Here is a 24,630-nt window from a genome sequence, read left to right on the forward strand (position 1 = left end):
ATCGACAGCCAAAGTATCTTGTTATACAAATTTACTTTCAAAAGATATGATCCTTTCTGCATTTATGGATGTGGATATGGATTATGGACCTTTTCTCAGTCTTGTAGTTTTATATTCTGTGTTTTCACCTGTTCTTTCTCATCTTGTTTGTGCAGGGAATGGTATTTGGGGGCCAGTGCTCTTGTTACATTTCATGCAGGGAGGGAGGTCTGATGACCACTTTGCAGTTCTGTTTTTGTGTGGGAATGGGGATCAATTTGTTTCTCTCTGAACTGACTTCCGTGGTTTTTTCTTTGTTTCCTGGCTATCTGGGGAAGGAGGATCTCAGAGTTGTATACAGAAAACAAATTTTGATATTAGATGAATGTTTGAACCCAAAATCTATTGGGAAAAAACTCACTGATAAAGGTGCACATGACTTTTCACAAGGTTTCAATGATAAACCATGGGTGAACTTCTTTTCAATCAAGTTTGTCATTATGACTATTTGCACCACTTAGCAACTAACTATAGAGGGTTGTTAAATTCACTGAACATATAGATATTTGGAGATGATGCTATTATTGGAGTATGAAGTTGCATTGTTTGCTGCGTAACCTAAACTATGTAGTCAGCTTTGTATTTGCTATTTGCTATGTATATATCCAATTTAGTTGGAGAATGAAATCTCTGTATTGTCTCTGTACTATTGACCACATCAGTAGCCAAATAAGAAGATAATGGTGTGTTAATGAGAGGCTAGCTAAGAGATAACTGTGGCCTGGGATGAGGTAACACGTGGCCCAAAAAGTAGATTAGAACATGATAAAGTTAATGGGTAGAAACAATCGTGGGAAGTAGGAAGCTGATGTACTGTAGACCGATTGGATATGCTGATGTAACTAAACCAGGAGATTGCTATAAAAATGCTATGCACAAGGATCAGTGACTAGCTCACTGACTGTCTCAGCTTTGATTTGCAAATTAAAGTTTAACACTTCTTGAAGAATCTTCTGCGTCTCCTGGTCCTTTGTGGGGCACAAGAAACTACGACAAAAATTGGCGTAGTCGGCAGGATCGGAAAGAGACCCGTGGAAAGGAAACGGCAGATTGGGGATGCTTTCCAGACCTCTAGGGAACCTCACAGGGCTAACAGAATTAAGGGTGCACCCAAAAAAAAGGAAAAACAGAAAGAGCCAGAGACCGTACAAGGGGAAGGACTGATCAAACCAGGAGACCAGGTTTACGTGCGAATTTTTCGGAGAAAGTGGAACAAGCCAAGAAGGGAAGAACCCTTTACGGTGACCAAGGCATCACCCACCGCAGTTCAGGTAGAAGGACGCTCCACCTGGTACCATCTGAACCACTGCACGAGGGCAGTCCCGCAAGGACAATCAGGTGAGGTGTCCAAGGTAAGTGATGCGGAAGAGCAGTTAGCAGGAGACAGACGGGAGGAACAAGAAGCTGACACTGCACCTCAGAAGTTTGATCAATTAGTAAGGGAAATTTTTGATTCTGAGGACGGGCCTGAAGACCCTCAGGATGTGGTGGTGGATAGTAGTGCTTCTTCAGATAATGGGGATGAGCTGGGAACGACCAGTCGTGCCCCTGGGGACAAAGCACCCACATACTCCAGTGCAGACTTGGAAACCATTAGTGTGGCAGATATGGAATGGGACTGGTAAGTCCCCACAGAACCTACAGAAAAGAAGAGGAGCACAACACTTACCTCCTCGCCATGGTTACAGACACGTACTAATCAGTGGTATCAATGGGCAACTTACACGGCAGGAATGATGAAGAGACAGAATTGTTACCTGTGCTCAAGGGAAAGCCCCACTCAGCATGTAGTTCCCATGCCTTATAACTCCTCCACTTGCACGCGGTGGCAAAGAGAGCATAGGGAGCAACATGAACGACAGTGTTCAGGTTCGATTAAGGCTTGTTTCCTGAAGCTTTGTGTTATAACAGATCCCTGCTATCAAAGCTGTGTGAGAAACGCACCAATGTGCCCATATTGGTGTATGTTATATCAGGCTTCCTCACAGTTTGATCAACGCAAGCTTGCCTCTGACTGCAACTACAGCAGACCATGGGCTGTAAACAAAAGAAGCAAGACACCTACACTAGAACAGCTTATAATGCAGTATAAGTTGAGCTATGAATGTTTTACGAGGAAAGGTGCTCGTCTAGTGGGTCATTTCAGAGGTAGCTGCACTCAGATGTAGGATGTAACCGCAGGCAAAAGACACATAGTAGGTTCCCCTTCACCCGAAGGTGCATTGGACGCACAGACCATCCCCTTAGCGGACACCTAGTGGCTGTGTGGTAAGGAAGGAGGTCTAAGATCCACGCTTCCCATCAATTGGGCACGTGTTATGCTACTCCAAAAAGTTATAGTATCCCCTGAAGTACACTTCAACACTAATATCTCTGAACAGCAGACACTATTGCAGAAAAGGAGAAAATATGAACCCGACTCGACGATCTGGATAGATAGTATAGGACAGCCGAGAGGTATACGTAACAAATTTAAGGCGAGAAATGAGATTGCTGCAGGCTTCGAAACATTTCTACCCTTGATAGGAACTATTAAGAATGTTGAATCGATAAATTATATATATTACAATCAGCAAAGATTCGTCAACTACACCAATGATGCACTGGAGGCCTTGGGAGAACAGTTAGATGCAACTAGCAAAATGGCGTGGCAGAATAGACAAGCATTGGACTGGCTGTTGGCAGAAAAAGGAGGAGTTTGTGTGAGAAGTTTGGAGAGAAGTGCTGTACTTTTATACCAAATAACGCTAGTCCAGAAGGATCGTTTACTAAGGCAATGTATAAGTTGAAAAGTCTAAGAAAGGAAGTTAACCAGAATGCAGGGTCCGGACATCAGTTATTTGACTGGTTAGAAAGTAAACTCGGAGGATGGGGAACATGGCGGACTAAAATGGCAATAACTGTCAGTATTGTATTGTTGAGCTGTGCGCTTGTGCTGTGCTGTTTTCTTCTTTGTCTCAAGTCTCTTGCAGTGCGTGCTGCAACCAAACAATTTCCGATCCTCATGGCAATTACTGAAGCAAGCTTAGTGGAAAGGAAGCACCGAAGATGTATTGTTACAGTCTACACCACCTGCAGGATGAACAAGAGCAAAACGACAGTGTGGGAGTAGATTGTATGGGCTTCTGAGTCTTTTTTTCTCTGTCTCAGGTACAAAGGGACAGGTTTTTGGCTCAGCTGCCCAGGGTAACAGGGAGAGAATACTTTGAGGTCTTGGCGCAGAAAATTATAGATTAACCCGAGATTTGGGAATAAGTGCTTGAGTTTATTGGGGCTTTTGTGCACGGACTCTTAGTCTTCTTTCTCTGTGTGAGCCCCTATGGGTTTCAAAGGGGGATATATTGGAGTATAAAGTTCCATTGTTTGCTGTGTAACCAAAACTATGTAGTCAGCTTTGTATTTGCTATTTACTATGTATGTATCCAATTTAGTTGGAGAATGAAATCTCTGTATTGTCTCTGTACTATTGAACACATCTGTAGCCAAATAAGAAGATAACGGTGTGTTAATGAGAGGCTAGCTAAGAGTTAACTGTGGCCAGGGATGAGGTAACATGTGGCCCAAAAAGTAGATTAGAACATGATTAAATTAATGGGTAGAAACAATAGTGGGAAGTCAGGAGCTGATGTACTGGTGATACGCAACTGTAGGCTGATTGGATCTGCTAATGCAACTAAACCAGGAGATTGCTATAAAAAACGCTATGCACAAGGATCAGTGGGCAATCAGCGACTAGCTCACTGACTGTCTCAGCTTTGATTTGCAAATTAAAGTTTAACACTTCTTGAAGAACCTTCTGTGTCTCCTGGTCGTTTGTGGGGCACAAGAAACCACGACACTATCAATCTTATTATAATAGAGTCTGTTTTTAATTCTTCCAGCAAAATGTGTTTTGATGCCTTTCCTAAGTTTCTAGTCACAATAAAACATTCTTTAAGGAAGCAATGCTCATCACAGTAGCTTAGCAGTTAGTGCAATGCTAGTAAAGCTCGGGGCAGAGTTCAGAGTTCAATTCCCACGCTGTCTGTAAGGAGCCTGTGCATCCTCCATGTGAGTGTGAGGCTTTTCTCCAGGTGCTCCAGTTTCCTCCCACATTCCAAAGATGTACCAGTTAGCAGGTTAATAGGTCACTGTAAATCGCCCCATTATTAGGTTAGGATTAAATACCTGGGTTGCTGGGTGTTGTGGCTGAGAGGGGCCTGTTCTGCAGTGTCTCTTTAAGTAAAAAAATATAATCACCTGCAGCTTGTGAATTGCAATGACTAGCTCAATAAAAGTGCAATAAACTTCTCAAGTAGATTGTCCCCAACAGCTACAAAAGTTGATAAGATTTAAGCCCAAAACTGGAAATAGAAACACTCCTATTTAGGTTTCATTTTAGCAACTAAAATGATAGATGGCAAGCCCTGGCTCAGGTTTACAGGACTTTCTGGTGAAGTTTTTCTGTTCATTTATAATGTTCATTCAAGATAGATCTCAAATTCAACTGCCTGATAGAGCTTTTGTTTATGTTGAAGTTCTAAATTTAGTTCTCCATCACCCATGCTCATGTGTACCAAGTACCACAACATAGGTTGTGTCCCTTTAATGCCGGCACTGTAACCTGTGCCTCATCATCACGCAGAATTAACCAGTTATACATAGCTTGTCCTCTGTTATGTATGTGGGTTTTGACCAAGGAAAGAAATGGCTGGAATCACTTCGCACTTTTGTGCGAGGGTACTTATTCAGTGAGTCAAAAATCAAACTTACGAAAGTGAAGAAAACTGTCAATATTTACAAAAAATCTATCAACCAGTTAATATAATAAAGAGCTCCATACTATTTTCATGAACTCCTGGCAGCTTGATCTCTCTCCTACTGAAAGCAAACCATCCTGCTTTTTTGTAAGGCACCAGGACATACCATCTTTAATTACCCAAAGACTACACAGCAATCAAAATATGATGCACCCCACAATGTAGCTATAATCATATTACAAAATACCGGCAATCCCCGAGTTACAAATGTCCGACTTACAAACAACTTGTACTTACGAATGACCTGCTATAAAGCCTATTATATTAAAAATTCATTGCCATGCGCCATTTTAAGTCAGATCACTTTGCCGTTAACACAGTGTTGAATGTGTAACTTTGTATTTCGCTTAAATTTTTCTTAGCAAGATTCACCCTGACCACCCTTTTCCAGTCAGCACTGCCCCCACTTGTCTCATTTAACCTGTCTCAGTGCGGGTGGACTTTAGGACCCAGGGGAGCTCAGGACCCGCCGCCCGCAGCTGCTGCTGAATCCGCAGTGTTTCTATTCCGTTGACGGAAAACAATCACGATTGAACTAAAGTGGAAATAATAAAGTGATCAAAAAGAGGTGAAACGCCATCAGTCAAAGGAAAAGCATTAGGCTACATTCAGTCAATGATCGGAACAATTTTAAAGGATAAAGTGAGAATAATGGAGCATGGGAAAGGCCCTGCCCTGATGAAAGCTACAATTAAGCAATGCAGTGGTTTAATTATTGAAAATACATACATTTCTTAAGTGTTTTATATGCATAGAAAGGTAAAATATATACTATACTAAGACAAACGTTTGACTAACTGACGCTAAATAATATCGGATGTACCTGTTCCGACTTACATATCCGACTTAAAGACAGACTCAGGAACGGAACTCGCTCATAACCCGGAGACTGCCTGTAAACAAAAGTTTCTGCCTTAAATACAGTATAGTCAACAATACATGGGCATTTACACATCCCCATTACTACGAGAAATGGAATACTGCAGTGCGTGTGGCGGGAAAGGCAGCAGAAAGCCATCCTATTACAAAAATACTGGGGGAGGACATTGAAGTGAGTGCAATCAGCACAAGAGCAGCAGAATGATAAGGGATGTCTGTGTCTGTGTCTCTGTGCGTGTGCGCGTGTCTGTGTACGTGTGTAAATGCCCGTGTGTTCAGAGTGTTTACACTGAGCATTCTCCATCACATCCTCTTTGAAAACAGATATAACTGGCATCAAGTTTTTGCCCTCAAATTGGACAGGATGTTTCCAAACATTTTGGCATTCCCAATCACCCTTGAGGGAAAAGTATTCTCTTTTACCGTAGAATTCACATGTCAGACAGACACACCATCAAGGTACCATAAGCTTCAATTTCCATATTGTGGGTAAGCCGAGTATCAGAAACATTGTCAAAAATACCATGAAATGCCAAAACCGTTACATGGGCTCCAAGATCTGATAAATTGCCTGGCTCACTCTCAGTGTCAACTTCAATCTTGTAATTAATAGCGTAACCACTGAGTGTTGGAAATTCTGGACCAAACTTGGATCACTGAAGGATGCTCGACAGCTGTAGCAGGGCTTGTACGCCATCGTCTCCTACAAAGCGAAAACAAGCAACATAGGTGACAACAAGGCTCCACTTCCAAAAGTGCTTTTATGCTCACTTTGACTGTCAAAACATGGAGGCAGCTTCATGAACTCCCATGGCCCCCGATGACCCTGTGATTTCAGTCTCTGAGGCCAAGGTGAAAGCAACCGGCCCAGGCGGGGTACCTGGCTGAGTACTAAGGACCTGTGCTGATCAATTGGCTGGAGTATTCACCGAGATCTTTAACCTCTCGCTTCAGCAGTCTGAAGTACCCACCTGCCTCAAGCAGGCTTCAATTATACCAATGCCCACGAAGAGTGTGGTAACCTGCCTCAATGATTATCATCCAGTTGCACTTACATCCACAGCGATGAAGTGTTTTTAGAGGTTGCTGATGAAACATATCAACTCCTGTCCAAAAGTGACTTAGATCCACTCCAATTTGCCTGCTGTCACAACAGGTCCACAGCAGATGCCACTTCATTGGCTCTTCGCTCAATCCTGGGACATCTAGACAGCAAAAGGTGCGTACACCAGGGTGCCTTTCACTGACTACTATCATTGCCATTCAATACTATCATCCCCTCATTGATCTTCAACCCTGGCCATCAATACCTCAGTGCGCAACTGGATCCTCGATTTCCTCACTTGCAGACCCCAGTCATTTTAGATTAGCAACAACATCTCCTTCACAATCTCCATCAGCACCGGTGCACCACCAGGCTGCGTGCTCAGCCCCCTGCTCTACTCTATTCACTTCATACTCATGACTGTGAGGCTGAGCACTGCTCCAATACCATATTTAAGTTTGCCGATGACACCACTGTCACTAGCCAAATCACAGGGGTGGTGATGAACAGGATACCGGAGGTCCACGAGTCAGTCCTCATCGGGGTATCAGAGCCAGTAACTTAAAATTCATCAGCATTATCATTTCAGAGGATCTGTCCTGGGTCCAGCATATAATTGCCATTACAAAGAAAGCACAGCAGCACTTCTACTTCCCTTGAAGTTTGCTGAGATTCAACATGTCACCTAAAACTTTGACAGACTTCTATAGATGTGTGGTGAAGGGTATACTGACCTGTTGCATCAAGGTCAGTATGGAAACACCAATGCCCTTGTAGGAAAAAGGCTACAAAGGGTGGTGGATGGGGCCCAGTCTATCATGGATAAAGCCCTCCCAACCATTGAGCACATGAACAAGGACTACTGTCACAGGAAAGCAATATCCACCACACAGGCCATCCTCTTTTCTCACTGCTACCATCAGGAAGGTGGTACAGGAGCCTTAGGACCCACACCATCAGGGTCAGGAACAGTTATTACCCTTCAACCATCAGGATCCTGAACCAGAGGGGAGAGTTTCACTCACCCCATCACTAAACTGCTCCCACAAACTATGGACTCACTTTCAAGGTCTCTTCATCTCATGTTCTCAACATTTATTTATTTATTTTTTGTATTTGCTGTTTTTATTGTACACTATGGGTGCAGCCTTTCATTGATTCTATTGTGTTTCCTGTCTTTACTGTGATTGTCTGTAAGAAAGTTAATCTCTGGGTTACATATGGTGTCATAAATGTACTCTGCTAATAAATTCACTTTGAACTTTAAAATACATTTTGACTGATAACGTTCAAGCAGCAAAGAGAACTTCTTTCGCTTTAACCACCTCACTTTCAGTACACTAGGCTGCCGCTTTATTAGCCCACATCCTCCCCAAACACCCTTGTGCTCATGCCCATTACAAGGAAAGTGAACATCCCTACAAAATGCTTACGTGACCCAAATGAGAAAGACTAGGGGGAAACCAGATTGAAGCTACCACGGTGCAAAAACAACAATTAATTCAGTATTAGTGAAGTGATAAATACCAGAGAACTCTGATTCATATCATAAGCACACCTTTACGTTGTGTTGGTTGTTAACACAAACATACGTTTCACTGTGTGTTTCAATAAATAACTGAATCTGAATATGAAAATCAATCAGAGTCTGGTGCAGTATACACAGGGCACCCAATGCGTTAAGTAGCAAAGGCACAAGATAATGTTAATTTCAACTACAGCATGCTGTTTCCACCCTTTTACTTGGGTGGATCTAATTACTAACCAAAAGCATAGGGTTGTAATTACAAAACAATGCTCCCTATGACAAAAATACCAATAAATTATAAAGCCATTCATTAGCAATTACAACACAAGAACAGGGAGACAGAAAACCAGGCATGTACTGAAATTGCAATGTCACTGTAATGAGAGCTTACACACTGAAGTGCACCCAGAGGAGGTGGAATGTAAATACATAGTAAACTTCATTGCACTGAGGTAGTTGCTCTGGAATGTGAAACACTGCATAAGCAGCTCTGTATGTAAGGGTGTTTCTGCATCTTTGTACGAGGTGTCCAGGGAGGGGTAGCTCAAGTTTCAGCTCAAGTACAACTCTTCCCTCATCAATCTGCCTGTCACTCCCCCTCACCGAGATCCACCAATCACCTGCCAGCTCCTGCTCCACCCCTTCCTTCACCTTCTTACACTGGCTCAACCTTCGCTTCCCAAATCAAAGATGATTCAACTTCCAGTTAATTTGCAGCACCAGATGTTCAAATATGCAAATCATGACAGATTTAATTCAAACATACAGCAGGCACTAATCAAGCACCACTCCATCACAATAATTCAGCATAAACTCGGTTGCAGACCAATTTACAGCCGGGATTAGCCAGATTAATATAAGACAACAGTTTTTGATAACTATCAGTTTATTTATTTAGAAACACAGCACAGAATAGGCCTTTCTGGCCCAAAGAACTGTAATGTCCAGCTATTTTAACACTAGCCTATTCACAGGGCAGTTTACAGTGACCAATTAACCTATACTAACTGGTATGGTCTTTGGCCTATTAAAACATTGAGTCAGCAGTGTACACTGCTGTCTGAAGAAGGCCCCTGTATGCAAGCAACCTTGTTGGCGAGTAAGCATCGACTAGCCCTCAAATTAGGGGAACTCGAATAAGCGGTACTGCAGGTTGTTACACTGAAAGAGCAAGCTGTTGGTTTCCCCGTTGTCCGTTGCTGGAGCAACCTCTCTCCCTCTCACTCATTAGTAAGAGAAAGACCCTGTCTGTGGTGTCGAAATGCTGGCTGGACAGCGGTTCTCGATGGACTCTACACCACGGTCTCTGGGGGCTTTGTTATTGCTTGCATGGTGGATTGTGAGGGTTTATGCTTTTGCTGCAGAAGGGAGGAAAGGGGGGAGTGCTGTTGCTTTTCCTGCTGATTGTCATGGGAAGGGGACTTTGGGGTCCTAACATTTTCTGTCACTCATTCTTAGAAAGGGTGCAGAGGAGATTTACAAGGATGTTGCCTGGATTGGGGAGCATGCTTCATGACAGTAGGTTGAGTGAACTCGGCCTTTTCATCTTGGAGTGGCGGAAGATGAGAGGTGACCTGATAGAGGTGTATAAGATGATGAGAGGCATTGATTGTGTGGATAGTCAGAAGCTTTTTCCCCCAGGGCTGAAATGGCTAGCACAAGAGGGCACAGTTTTAAGGTGCTTGGAAGTAGGTACAGAGGAGACATCAGGTGTAAGTTGTTGTGTATTTTTTTATATATACAGAGAGCGGTGAGTGCGTGGAATGGGCTGCCTGTGACAGTAATGGAGGAGAATGCGATAGGAGTCTTCTTAGAGACTCCTAGATAGGAACATGGAGCTTAGAAAAATAGAGGGCTTTGGGTAACCCTAGGTAATTTCTAAATAAGTACATGTTCAGCACAGCATTGTGGGCCAAAGGGCCTGTATTGTGCTGTAGGTTTTCTGTGTTTCTACGATTGCCCTTGGCAAGTTTTTTCTACAGAAGTGGTTTGCCACTGCCTTCTTCTGGGCAGTGTCTTTACAAGACAGGTGACCCCAGCCATTATCAATACTCTTGAGAAATTGTCTGCCTGGCGTCAGTGGTCGCATAACCAGGACTTGTGATCAGCACCAATTGCTCATACAACCACCCACCAGCAGTTCCCATGGCTCACGTGACTCAGATCAGGGAGCTACGGTGGTGCTACGACCTTGCCCAAGGGTGACCAGCAGGCAGCAGAGGGAAAGAGCGCCTTCCAACTCCTTTAGTAGAGGTGGACCTCCACCCCGCCACCCAATCATGTTACAGATGTACAAATTGTTAGTGAGACTGCACTTAGAATATTGTGTGCAGTTGTGATTGACACACTATAGGAATGACGTGATTAAACTCCAGAGGGTGCAGCAAACATTCATAAAACAAGACGAGGGAGTCACATTCTAGTTATAACTAGATAGACTAGATCGACTGGGGCTGTTGTCCTTGAGTGAAGGAGACTGAGGGGTGCCTCGGAGGTAGTTCAAATCATGAGAGTCATAGATCAGGGAGATGAACAGTCTTTTTCCCAGGATAGAGCATCCAGAACTTGAGAGCATTGTTTTAAAATGTGTATGAGGGACGGGGGGTTAGATTTCAAAGGGCTTAAAGGATCATGTACTGTCATAGACAGTGTGATGGAATGAATTGCAAGGCAAAGTGGCAGAGCAGATATAAATACATTTAAGACATTTGTAAAAGTTTGTATATAAGAAAGGTTGAGAGAGATACATATATGTCAAATGCAGACAAATTGGACTAGCTTCTCAAGAAGGTACCTTGGTCAGTATAGAAGAGTTCGGCAGAAGGGCATGTTCCGTAATGTACAAATTAATGACTGTAAATACTTGCTTCTGTTTCTCAGAATGGCCTGCAAGTTGTGTACTCATGATTGCCATCAGAGGTCTCAGGACTCATACTACCAGGTTCAGGAACAGTTATTACCCCTCAACGATCAGCCTCTTGAACTAAAGGAGACAATTTCATTCAATTTCAATTGCCCCATCATCCCACAACCCATGGACTCACTTTCAAGGACTCTTCACCGCATGTTCTCAAAATTTATAGCTTAATTATTTATTATTATTACTTTCATTTTGTATTTCAACTGTTTGTTGTCTTTTGTGCATTGGTTGAACGCCTGAGTTGGTGTGGTCTTTCATTGATTCTGTTATGGTTATAATTCTATTATAGATTTATTGAGTATGTCCACAAGAAAATGAATCTCAGGGTAGTACATGGTGACGTATCTGTTATTTGATAGTAAATTTATTATGTAGCACAATACTTTACAATACAGGCGACCTGTATTCCCACCATTGCCCGCAAAGAGTTTGTACATTCTCCCTGTGAGCGCATGTGTTTTCTCTGGGTGCTCCAATTTCCTCCCACAGTTCAAAGATGTACTGGTTAGTAGGTTAATTGTTCTGTGATTGGACTATGGTTAAATCTTGGGGCTTGCTGGGTGTCGTGGCTCAAAAGACTAGAAGGGCCTGCCTATTCCACGCTGTATCTCAATAAATAAATAAAATTAAATTTAAAAAAAACACATAAAACTTGGTCAACACAACATTTGCAGAAACTAGTCACGTACATATAAATAAACAGTCCAATTAAAGAGCAACAAAGGGGAATAAATTTGCTTTGATCTTCCCTTGCTCCTTTTCACATGATCTTCATCAGAGTTACATCCGCTTGAAACTGTTTATTTTGACGCACGTACTGCTGCTCTCCTCATTGCAGTCCACTCCATTACTCAGTAAACAACAGAGAAAAACCTTCACACCACCTTTGGTCAAATCATCAAATTACACTTCAGTCAAAAAGCTGGTTATTATATGGATGGCATTTCTTTGGTAACTCAAGACACTTACATATTAATATGAAGTAGAGTATGGAATCTTCAATAATACTTTTAGTAAATGGTTTCAAAGCTTCACCTAAATACGGTTTGAGAAAATTAAATGTACAGCTAACTCTTTAGCCGATCAGTCTGAAGAAACGAGCCATACACTCACTGTTGTACAGTGCTCGCTTTACATCACTCAGCAAGTCAGCACTGCTATTCTTTTGGGGGAGAAAAAAAGAGAAGTCACTGATTAGTTGTAATGTGAAGGCACTTTCAATTATCACCTCTCACATATGGACTGTGCTTTCTGGATGCATTCCTTTTGTCACTTTGCGACTATCCGTCAGTTCAGGTGATCTGAAGACATTCTGTGTTAGGGTGTAAAATCAGTTGAATTGCATATCTATATGGGAGGTCAAGTTAAGAGGGCCCACTAGGGTAGTGGTTAGCACAATGCTTTACAGCACAAGCAACCTGAGTTCAGCTTCCTGCTGCTGTCTCTAAGGAGAACGTACAAACTCCCAGTGACCGCATGAGTTTCCTCCCGGTGCTCCGGTTTCCTCCCACAGTCCGAAGACATACCAGCTGATAAGTTATCTGGTCATTGTAAACTGTCCCGTGATAAGGTCAGGATACAATCAGGGCATTGCTGAGCAGCTCGATGGGCCAGAAAGGCCCGTTCTGCCCTGTATCTCAATAAATATGCATTTAAGATTCTGGCTTCTAGCTCCAGACTGTCTATTTTCCATTAATATCAGAAGCTCCATATGTCACTACTCTGGTATGCATGTGATAAATACTTTATGGAGATTTGTGATATATATGATTATATGATGTCTGAAATACATCTTATGGAAATGTTTGTTTGATGAACTTCAATAAAAAAAATTACAAAAAACTGTTCCCACAACCCAAAAACAAAAAAAAGAAAATTTATGCTAGTCCAGGGATCAACATTCTTGTGATGTCCAGTCTGAGCGAGTGAGTTGCTTATGGTTTAAATTCTAGAGTTTGCATGAAGCAGAACCTACAGATATCGGAACTGAGCTGTAATTCTAGGCCCGTGGTTCCTTTGCATGCCTTGTGGCGCAGCCTTGCCGTCTCTTTAGCATTTTGTGCTTTTTTTTTCAAAACGAGGTTGAGTTGCTAGCTCAACACTCAACCCAGCATGGTTGGAAAACGTGCAAGGACCTGGCTGGATTTGAACCCTGAACCACTTGCCTCAAAGTCCAGTGCAGATGCCACTATGTCAACAGCTGGCTAATTCCAGGTCGAAGGGTTAGGAGTTACAGTGTCCCGGCCATGGCATGGCAGGAACTGCACATCAGCGGACCAGTCAGTGTAATGTTACTACAGCACCAGCAACCAGAGCTTAATTCTGCAGCTGCCCATTACGAGTTTTTTCTCTCTGTGACCACGTGGTTTCCTCCAGGTGCTCCAGATTTCCTTCCACATTCCAAAAACTTGCAGGTTAGTAAATTAATTGGTCACATGGGTGTAGTTGGGTAGCGCAGGCTCACTGGGCTAGGAGAGCCTGTTACCATGCTGTTTCTATAGGGGAGTAAGGGGTATGCAGGGAAGGGTAGCACCTCTGGTGAGGGGGGCTTGTCGTATCCATACTGGGGCAGCTCATTCACCTTTGAGCCCCACCAGACTCTCAGCCCTCAGCTCATACGACAGCAGCCACACCCTGCTTCAAAAGGCTGGCTAACTCAGCTGAGGGTAGCTGACAGCTTCCGTCCCGGTGAGATAGGAACTTGCCTGTCCTGGCATCTCCAGCAGACGGGGCGGACAAGATCCAAAGGCCAGAGAGACGGTACTGCAACACAGCATGGAGAGCAAAGGACACAGAAAAAGTCACAGTCATCCCACTGCAACAAAGCAAGACCCAGTTTGTGATGACTACTCCCGGACATCCAAGGCTGAGAGAGTGGAACTGCCCCAATGCAATGACTTTTCCACTTTAGAATCTCTCCTGTCATTGCTGTGTAACCCCCTGGGTCACCTCAGGCTCGCTCAGCTCGTTTCGTCTAGGGGGAGCAGCCTTCGGCCCCACCAAACTGGGTAATCAGCTGGTGTGGATGCTGTGTGATGTCCCCGCCTCGCCCAAAAACAGACAGTACACCATATGCGATTAAATGAGTACAATTTATAAAGGTTACTATAACTAAGTGATTAATAATGATTCAGTATATATGAAGAGAAAAAATAAAGAAAAGGCACCAAACTTATCAAAGTCCAAACCACTTCATGCACAACCGTTGGAGCTCAATTACTGAAGTTTTCTGGCCACCATTCGATCCCCTCCGAACTCCTCAACTCGCAGCTCAGGACCCTCTAAAGTGGTCAACCAAGCACATCTAGCTTCATCCCCTCTCCTCGGGGTACCTCCTGGCCTCGGACCCCCGCTTGGGGTCCGTTCCTCGCCCAGCTTACAGCATCGCGCCCTCTCTCTCAACCCCCTCGCGCCGATCTCCCAAAAGCCCGTCAACAACCGCTTACAGACTCAGAAGAAAGAACAACATTAATCCCCATTTGGTTTACAAAGGAATACAATTCTCGTTATCAGTAAATTTTAACCCAAACAAGCTTCCAGCACTCTCTCGCAACAAAGGAGCATTCCTGCTTTTAACAAAACAAAGAAGCCCCTTTGATTACATACACAGTAACAAAGAAAAAGAAGAAACCCCCTTTACAGTTGGATATGACAGAAAACCAACATCTATGAAATAAATCATAGCTTTCTTCTGTCTCAGGAATTAAACTATGCCTTCCACTTAGATAGAGCGACAAATCCCGTTTTCCAGCCAGCAAAGGAATTACAAACTCATTGCCCAGGGGTACTGTAGCCCAAGAAATCCATTATTTCTGCTCTGGTGCAACTTGCAATTTCATCTTCTCTCAAGACGTCTGCTTTCTCAGTGGTGACCAAGCTGCTGGAGTAGACATTTCTCACAACCAAAATAAAATCAAACACAATTTTAACAATTTTTTTTTGTAAGAGTTCCAAGGCAGCATAGCGGTTAGCGCGATGCCATTACAACTTGGGGAATTTGGGTTTCAGTTCTGGCGCTGTTCTCTAAGGAGTCTCTGTATGTCCTCCAGGAGGAATGCATGTGCTTTCCCCAGGGGCTCTGGTTTCCTCCCACAGTCCAAAGATGTACAGGGTAGGTTAATTGGTCATTGTAAACTGTACTGTGATAAGGTTAGGGTTAATTGGGGTTGTCGGGGTTGCTGGGGCAGCACAGATTGAAGGGCCAGGAGGGCCTACTCACACTATATCACTAAATAAATAAAGATAAGATCATCTGAAATATGAAATGTATTCTCAGGAATGACATGCTATAGAAATTGTTAGGGTTATACGACAGTCACTCTGACTTCACTACTAAATTTAACGGGGATTATGTTACATGCATTTTTACAAAACCAAAGCTCTCAAAAGTCTTAGTGGATCTATCCTATCATCAAACAGCAACTGTGTACCATGCAGCCTATGGCCTGGTTACTAGCATTTCTCTATTTAACAGCATACATGATAATAGATAATACCAGAAGATGGTATCCATTTTACCGAGTAGCTATGACAAAATGTTATCACTTCATAGTTTTACAACTATAAAAGCAAGAACAATCTATGGCAAGAGAAAATTTTCTTTGAAAATGCAAAGAAACCAGACTCCCGATATACTAATCCCCTGCAACGATGCAGGTAATCTCACTTTCCAGCTACAGTACATTGGGCCTTGTCCAGTTCGCCTACCGCTCAAACCAGTCCATAGATGATGCCATAGCCTCGGTCCTCCACTGTCTCATACACAATGCCTCATACACAAGGCTGTTGTGCATTGAATTCAGCTCGGCGTTTAACACAATCGTCCCTCAGAGGACGGTGGGTCAACTGTTATCATTGGGACTCAAAACCCTTCTCTGCAACTAGATCTTGGACTTCTTGATGGGAAGACCCCAGTCAGTCCAAGTTGGCAGTGACGTCTGAAGCTCCATCTCAGGGCACTGAGCTGGGGCGACCCCAGGGTTGCGTACTTCACCCACTAGAGACTCACGACTGCACTGCCAGATCCAGCTCAAACTGCACCATCCAGTTCACTGAATACTACAGTGGTTGGCCTCATCAGCAAAAATGAAATGTCGGAATACAGAGAGAAGGTACAGAGGCTTGTCAAACAAACATCCTGAGCTTCAATGTGGACAACATTCACCAAGGTCTCCCTCTCCCCTCTAATTGTGACATTTGCCAAGAGCATTGTATACAAAGGGCCAAAGCATTGTTGAAGATCCCATCCCACGCACCACTGCCAGGGAGGTGGTACACAAACTTCATGACAAGGATTGGCAGCTTCTTCCCTCAGGCCGTGAGACAAATGAGTACCCTACCACCACCACGGTCTCATTACTCGGAGAGCAAGCTGCTTACCTGTGCGGAGCCCTACATGCAGTCTGAGTTATATTTTAGTAAGTTATTTGTGGTAATAATTTGTTTTAATAACCCTCACAGGCAGGTTGCTGGTGCCTTAAAATCAGACACTTCCGGTAGATGAGGCTTGGCAGCCACAATTAGCAGCTCACCTAGGAGAAGGAAAACTCTGATCTCAAACCTCCGCTGCCTTGCAGCTATACGCGCTCACAGGGAAGGTTTTGAGAGTAAACCCCGAGGGAAAAATCCGGAGTTGGAGTCCTATGTTAAGTTCAACATTGACTGGCAACTCCTGTGGCACCACTGGTGCCAAACTGTATCGGTCTCTGCCATTCCTTTGGGTTCAACAGATGCGTGGAGAGGGTTGCTTGTTACATGGGCAACAGCTTGCATGCACATCCATAGTCAACTCTGTTCTGCCCAACTTCTAACATCATCAATTCAAATATTTCTGCAATTGCCCTTCCTGAACTTTAATAAATACTTGGCCAAAAAGGAAAGTAAATGCTTTTTCTGCTTGCTTAGTTTTTTTTTGCAGTGAACATCTTCTGAAATTCACAGCTCAACTTTAACAGCAAGTTTCAATTTGCAGCCTTTCAGTATGCAGAACACCACATTAATCTGCCTGCACGTGATCTATAATCACCCCATACCCCATCAATCTAATGCCTCAAAATGCCACTGCCATATCCATTTCCACCACCTTCCCTAGCATCCCGTTTCATGCACAAGTCACTTCACACTTTAGTGCAAGGGTATTCATCAGGTGGTTCCAAGGTTGTCAAGCCCAGGAGTGGTAGTGGGGTTAAGCTCCCACTATCTAAAAGTGCTCCTCATATAGCCTCTGACAACCAAGTCCAACTCCTGGCCTTCTCGTGTGGCTTAGCCTCTAAGCCCGGCGGAACTGTTTCTTCTGACAAGAGAAGGGATGAAGGCGGGGCCTGGCGCCTTAAAACCAGTGCATCGGGTAGATGGAGCTCATCAGCCTGGGAAGGCAGTCCATCTAAGAGAGTGAAAACCCTGATATCAAACCTCTGTTGCCTTGCGGCCATACCCACTCATGGGAAAGGTTTCGGGAGTAAACCCTGAGGACAAATCCGGAGCTGGAGTCCCTAAGGCAGTCCGACGTTGTCTTCAATCCCATTCTGGCAACTCCTGCGACGACACTGGCGCCAAGCTGTATCGGCCCTTGCACTTCTCTTAGACAACATTGGTGGTGTGGAGAGTGGAGACTCGCTTCATGGGCAACTGCCGGACTTCCATACAACCTTGCCCAGGCCTGCGCCCTGGAGAGGGCGCAGATCCATGGTCTCACAAGACTAACAGATGCCACACATTCATCAGGTACGCCAAAAAAACAAACTTACAAAAATTGGTGAATATACTGAAAGAAAAATGCCACCATTTACCAGAAAATGCAACAATAGAACCATACTCATTCTCGTCCAGTGTGAGCTCCTGCAGTTCCGATCCCTCCCTCACTTTCTGAGGACGAAGAACTCCCTTTTTTTTGGTACCAGGACATACCATCCTTACTTACCAACAAAGTTAACTTAAGACTACACAGGAATTAGAATATGATGCATCCCACACTGGAGTTACAAAATTAACAGAAGTATCTACCTTAAATACAGTATACAAACAGCATATACACATCCCCATTACTAAAGAAATGGAATGTTCTACTGTGTACAGAGGGAAAGTCACAAGAAAGCCAACTGGAGCACTTGAGCTCAGTTTAGAATTAAACTGAACTTTGGTGTCTGACTCTGAATGTATGTCGCATTGCGGAGGGAAAACAGTGGGTATACCGAGGAAGACACTGAAGTGTGTACACTCACCATAACACCAGAATGACAAGGCAACGTTTGTGTGTCAGTGAATGTACGTGTAAGGAGTGTGTTTACCGAGTGCTCATCATCTCAGTTATAGACTTTCAAAAAAAAACAAACCTGTTAAAAAAAATCTAACTTAAACTTACATGCAACAGATTTGTTGAGCAGATTTCACATTGTATTCTTTCAAAAGCATTCTAATCCCCTACTCTACAAAGCACTGTTTAATGTTTCAATGCTGAGAATCTGGAAACAAAAATATTACTTCCAAGTTTAGTTTCTAACTTTATTATTGTTTATTCCTCTCCACAGATGCTGCCTGACCTGCTGGGTTCCTCTAGCATTTTGTGTGTGCTACTCTTGACTCCCAGTAACTGCAGAATCTCTTGCATTCAGTCTGTAATTGTCCAATCACCTTGCCAATGAACAACTTGGCTTCAGTGAGTAACATCTTACCTGTATGAAGCTGAATCTTCCCAATGACTCCCTCCACCAGACCGAGGCAAATAGGGTTCCAGGCCAGCAGCAGATCAGTGGCTGGTAAAAAGAAAACATTTATTAGTTCATTTGCAAAGAGCTGAGCAGTGCAATAAACGGAAGTATTAATGAGAACGATCAAAACTGTCAGGAGTGGCTGGAGTAATGGCTCTAAATTACACTGCTCTTGGTGTATTCACAGCAAAGTGATGTATTAGACTACAATAAATGTCTTGGCTTCAAACATACAGCAGTCATTTTTCACCGAAACCGGCAGGCAACACTGCCAATGATCATTTTTTTTAAACTGACAGGGATAGATTTAACTTCAAAAACAAGATTAAGTAGTTTGAGTAATTACAGGGTTAAAGAGGAATTGCACAAACAGTGAATTAGGCATTCACTATATGTATTAAATATTCAAAATATATATGAAAATATGGACATGATGCATACTCTGTGACTTGACAGAATATACCCCCTCTAATCCATTATAACTTTATAATAAATTTTGCTTTACTTATACAACCAGTCTCGAATATAACTAACAATCCCTGTCTAATTAGGAGTCATTTTTTAAATTATACAAGGAGATGTAGAAACATGACCTTTCACCTTGCCGCCATGTGCACTGCTGAAATTCCTTATAATTCTAATGGCAAAAACACTACCACGGACAGTCTCAGCTGTGAAAGGAGGGTGGTTGGACACGTGGCTTGCTACCCCATCCCCTAAAACCCCAGCGCTACAGAAATGCCAACGGATGCTCCAAAGACGTCATCCCTAGGAGAAGGACCTTCAATGAGCTACACCTGCGGAACGGCCCAAGACAAAGGCCTCTGATGAGCTGCCGACAGAAGCCTCGGCTCAGGCAAAGTGACAGGCTCAAGAACAAGACGTTGTGTATATTTAAGGCAGAGGGTGATAGATTCGTGATTAGTCAGGGCATGAAGGGATGGGGTTGAGTGGAAAAATGGATCAGCCAAGATGAAATGGAGGAGCAGAGTTGATGGGCCAAATGGCCTGATTCTATTCCTATATCTTATAGTCTTATGGTCTAAAATCTACCCCAACCTAACTGAAGAGATATTTATAACAGATTTGGGAAACAAATATCTGCAACCACCATACAAAGCACAAGGCTAAAAAAAAAATGAGGAAACTGAATTATTTTATACAGACAAGTCTCTTAGTTTAGCAGTGACAAAAAAAGTCCCATTGTAAATTATCCTGTCACGATCAGCAAGAACTGGCTGCATGCCCTTCCAACAGTCCAAGGGCATGATGATAAACTAGCCAACTGGAACAATTTGTTACTCATGAAACAGTGGCACACTCCACCTCAGCTCTTTGAAAATAGTTTGTTGAGGAACAACCTATACAATACATCAGTCTTAAGGCATCGGAATTCTAACACACCGGAGACAAATAAAAGAATGTGTCCCATTGTTAACAATAATGAATGTTTGCACTATCTCATCCACAAAACCAATTTTTCTGCTGGGATGACAAAGGAAAACCAGCCTTTTGCCAACTAGTCACTGAAGTGCACGAAACAGGAGAGAAAGAGTCACTCAACCAAATTCCACCTTTGACACACAGGCCTGCATGGCACCATTCATCATGTACCGAAACATGTGATGACTATATGATATAGCACCAGAATTAGGCCATTTGGCCCATCGAGTCTGTTCTGTCATTTCATCATGGCTGATCCATTTTCCCTCTCAGCCCCAACTTCCTGCCTTCTCCTCAAATCCCTTCATGCCCTGATTAATTAAGAATCTGTCAACCTCTGCCTTAAATACACCCAATGACTTGGTCTTCACAGCTGCCCACGACAACAAATTCTGGCTAAAGAAAGTCCTCATCTCCATTTTAAAAGGATAGTTCTCTTTTGAGGCTGTCCCCTCTCCCACCATAGGAAACATCCTCTCCTCAGCCACTATATCAATAGATTTCAATGAGATTACCCTCATTCTTCTGAATTCCAGTAAGTACAGGCCCAGAGCCATCAAGCGTTCTTCACATGACAAGCCTTTCAACTCAATCATTTTCATCAGCCTTCTTTGAACCCTCTCCAATGTCAGCACATCCTTTCTTAGATAAGGGGCCCAAACCTGCTCACAATACTCCAGGAGAGTTCTCATCAGCCTCAACATTACATCCTTGTTTTTATATTCTAGTCCTCTCATAATGAATGCTAACATTGCATTTGCCTTCCTCACCACAGACTCAACTTGCAAATTAACCTTTAGGGAGTCCTGCACAAGCACTCCAAAGTCCCCTTGCAAATCAGATTTTTGAATTCTCTCCATTTAGAAAATAGTCTGTGCTTTTATTTCTTCTACTGAAGTGCATGACCATACATTTCCCGATACTGTATTCCATCTGTCACTTCTTTGTCCATTCTCCTACTCGGTCTTTCTATAGTCTCTCTACTTCTTCAAAACTATCTACCCCTTCACCCATCTTCATATCATCCAGAAACTTGGTCACAAAGCCAACAGTTCTGTCATCCAAAACATTGATGTGTGATGTATTAAGATCTCATCTTTGCTAATTATGTTGCTGTTCCTTTCCGCGCCTCGTGGTGCATTGGCTGGCAACTTTGCCATTTCTTTATCATTTTTGTGTTTTTTTTAAAACGAGGTTAAGTTGCTAGCTCGGCACTCAACCCAGCAGTGACGGAAAGCTTGCAGGAGCTGGCACCATTCAAACCTGGGACCACTCACCTCGAAGTCCGGTGCGGGATACCACTATGCCACTACACATCCTTGCAAGGCAGAACCTTTTATGCCCCTACTGCTACTTGTTTAGACAAATTCTTGCATTAACCCTTTCATCAGCTACTCCCCTCAGTTTCTGACCCTGCTTCTAGGAAGCCCATTCTATTCCATCATCATCATGTGCCATGTCAAGTGACTTGACAGTCCTGGTCTTTCCATGACCATGATTGTTCTTGGCAAATTTTTCTACAGAGGTGGTTTACCACTGCCTTCTTCTGGGCAGTGTCTTTACAAGACGGGTGACCTCAGCCATTATCAATACTCTTCAGAGATGCCCGGTGTCAGTGGTCACATAACCAGGATTTGTGATATGCATCAGCTGCTCATATGACCATCCACCACCTGCACCCATGGCTTCATGGGACTAAGCAGGTGCTACACCTTGCCTAAGGGTGACCTGCAGGCTAGCGGAGGGAAGGAGCATCTTACACCTCCTTTGGTAGGGATGCATCTCCAACCTGCCAACCAGCCGGTTTTGTTTAGGTCTCTCAATTTCACACCCACCAGCACCAAGATCATCATCCCATCTCCCCCCATCTTTCCTTACAACTAACAGTCCTGACGACATTCCCATACAGCAACAAACAATCCCCTTATCAAACAGTACCTATGGGAGGAAAGGAACCGATGACCTTTCAGGTTGAAACTTTGCATCAAGACAGAGTCTCATGGTTCAAAAATGCACCTAGATCTCTTCACAGCCCATCCAATGCAATCCTACACCATACAGACAGAACCATCAGGAAGGAGGTACAGAAGCCTGAAGGCACACACTCAGCGATTCAGGAACAGCTTCTTCCCCTCTGCAATGCGATTCCTAAATGGACTTTGAAGCTTTGGACACTGCCTCACTTTTTTAATATACAGTATTTCTGTTCTTGCACATTTTTTAAATAATCTATTCAATAACATAATTGATTTACTTGTTTATTTATAATTTTTTTATTTATTATTATTTTTTCTTTCTCTCTTCTAGATTATATATTGCATTGAATTGCTGCTGCCAAATTAACAAATTTCACGTCACATACCGGTGACAATAAACCTGATTCTGACTGCACTCAAGCATTGATGAAATTAGCACTGCTCACAGTTCTGGCACTGGTTTCATGCTCTATTTTGCAGCTAAAGGAAGGCATGCCATGTCTAATTAATCACCTGATTAACCACTCTTGCCAAGAATCTATGGACACGCATTCCCTCTGCTCCACTACACCACTATGGTCCACTTATTCGCATAGTCCCTTGTTCACTTTTCCAAATACATTCCCTCACATTCCAATTCCACTATTAAATCACTTGACTAACCAGTCTTGCCAAGCATCTATAGGCATGCATTCAATTCAATGGTTCCATTTAACAAGGCATACAGAATACAAGCCGAAATTCTTACTCTTCACAGACATCCACGAAACAGGGTAAACAGCCCCTCCCCCAAAATGTATGACAGAAACATCAACACAGCAAAACCCCCCTCCCTCACAAGCAGCAGCAAAAGCATTAACCCTCCCCTCCCCCACTTGCTCCAGCAAAAGCACTGAGCCTTCCTCCTCCCCAACCGTGCAAGCAATTGAAAGTCCCCAAAGAGACCTTGATCTAAAGTCCACCAGGAAACTATAGTCTATAACCCAGCACTTCAGTACCTCAAAGAGGCTCTGTCTCACTAGCAAGGGACAGTGAGATCACTTCTGCAACAAACCAAGAGTGGGACACTGCCAGCTCATGATTTCAGTGTTACAATCTGCTGCAGGGTGGGAGGTGGGAGAAGAGGGGGTAAGAGACCTTTGTGCAAGGTTTCTCTACTCTGTGTTCCACTTGTTTACACATTCCCTTGTTCCACTTTCCCAATTACATTCCTTCATGCTCCAGTCGACTTAATTCAATCCAGTGTTAACTTTATTTGGAGATACAGCACAGTAACTAGCCATTTCGGCCCGTGCTGATGAAATACACCCCATGGGACCAATTAACCTACTAACCTGTACTCTTTGGAAGGTGAAACAAAACCAGAGCAGCTGGAGGAAACCTAGAAGGTCACAGAAAGAATGTACAATTTCCTTACAGACAGCAGCGTAACTGAACCCAGATCACTGGTTACACTAACTGCTACACTACCACACCGCCCCTTTGCTGAGCAACGCCTAAACAACTTTCATATCTCTTACTGTAATGGTCAAAGAAGATAGAATGTGATAGAAAGTTCAAATGGTTCCAGTTAATATCAGAGAACTTATACAACCTGAAATTCTTCCTCTTCACATACACCCATGAAAAACAGAAGAGTAACCCAAAGAATGAATACCATTAAAAATATTAGAACCTCAAAGCTCCCTCTCCCCCTCCCACGCACAAGCAGCAAAGCGTTAACCTTTCCCCCTCCCTCACTTAATTCAGCATCAGTGCCCACCAAGCAAACAAATAGCAAAAGCGGCAATTAACTAGCAAGCTCTTTGCAGGTGGAACCAAGTGATTACCCAATCTGATTTTGGCTCCCTTGTTGTCGAGAACACAATACAGGCATTGAATTCAGTACATTTGCAATGTACTGGAAAGGGTGGAACGACGGGTGTGGCATGGAAAGGCTGACCACAGCTTCCTGAAGGGTACATTAATGCTGGGAAGAGAGGAGATGGGGAGATGTAATATATTCAAAGTGAAGGAAATTAGAAAGGATATTTGTTGCATGAGTAGGTTAATAAAAAGAGGAAGTGGTCTATCCTTATTCTGGGTGTGATAAGAGGTTTTGAGAGAAATAGTTATGGAAATGGAACATTGTTGTGAGAGCCTCTAACTGTGGCAGAGGAACAGGCCACCGCACCTGAGGCACCGGTGCTGAAGACAGAAAAGATGGTTAAATTTCTGTTCAAGAGCAGGAAGCAGCACCAACAGTCCCCAGAGAAAGATGAGATGATTACAAATGAAATGGGATGTGTTTGACAT

The 24,630-nt window shown here is 43.3% G+C and overlaps 1 protein-coding gene across 1 annotated transcript in view; it reads right to left on the reverse strand.

The window, feature by feature from the left end:
- The window catches only part of inpp5f (inositol polyphosphate-5-phosphatase F), a 249,684-nt gene that overhangs the window by 148,916 nt on the left and 76,138 nt on the right, over positions 1–24,630 (reverse strand). Inside the window, exon 2 of the mRNA XM_059947816.1 lies at positions 18,881–18,961. Coding sequence (XP_059803799.1) covers positions 18,881–18,961 — 81 coding nt within the window. The remainder of the gene's footprint in view (positions 1–18,880; positions 18,962–24,630) is intronic.

This window comes from Hypanus sabinus, chromosome 22 (assembly GCF_030144855.1).
Source record: "Hypanus sabinus isolate sHypSab1 chromosome 22, sHypSab1.hap1, whole genome shotgun sequence".
NCBI lineage: Eukaryota > Metazoa > Chordata > Chondrichthyes > Myliobatiformes > Dasyatidae > Hypanus > Hypanus sabinus.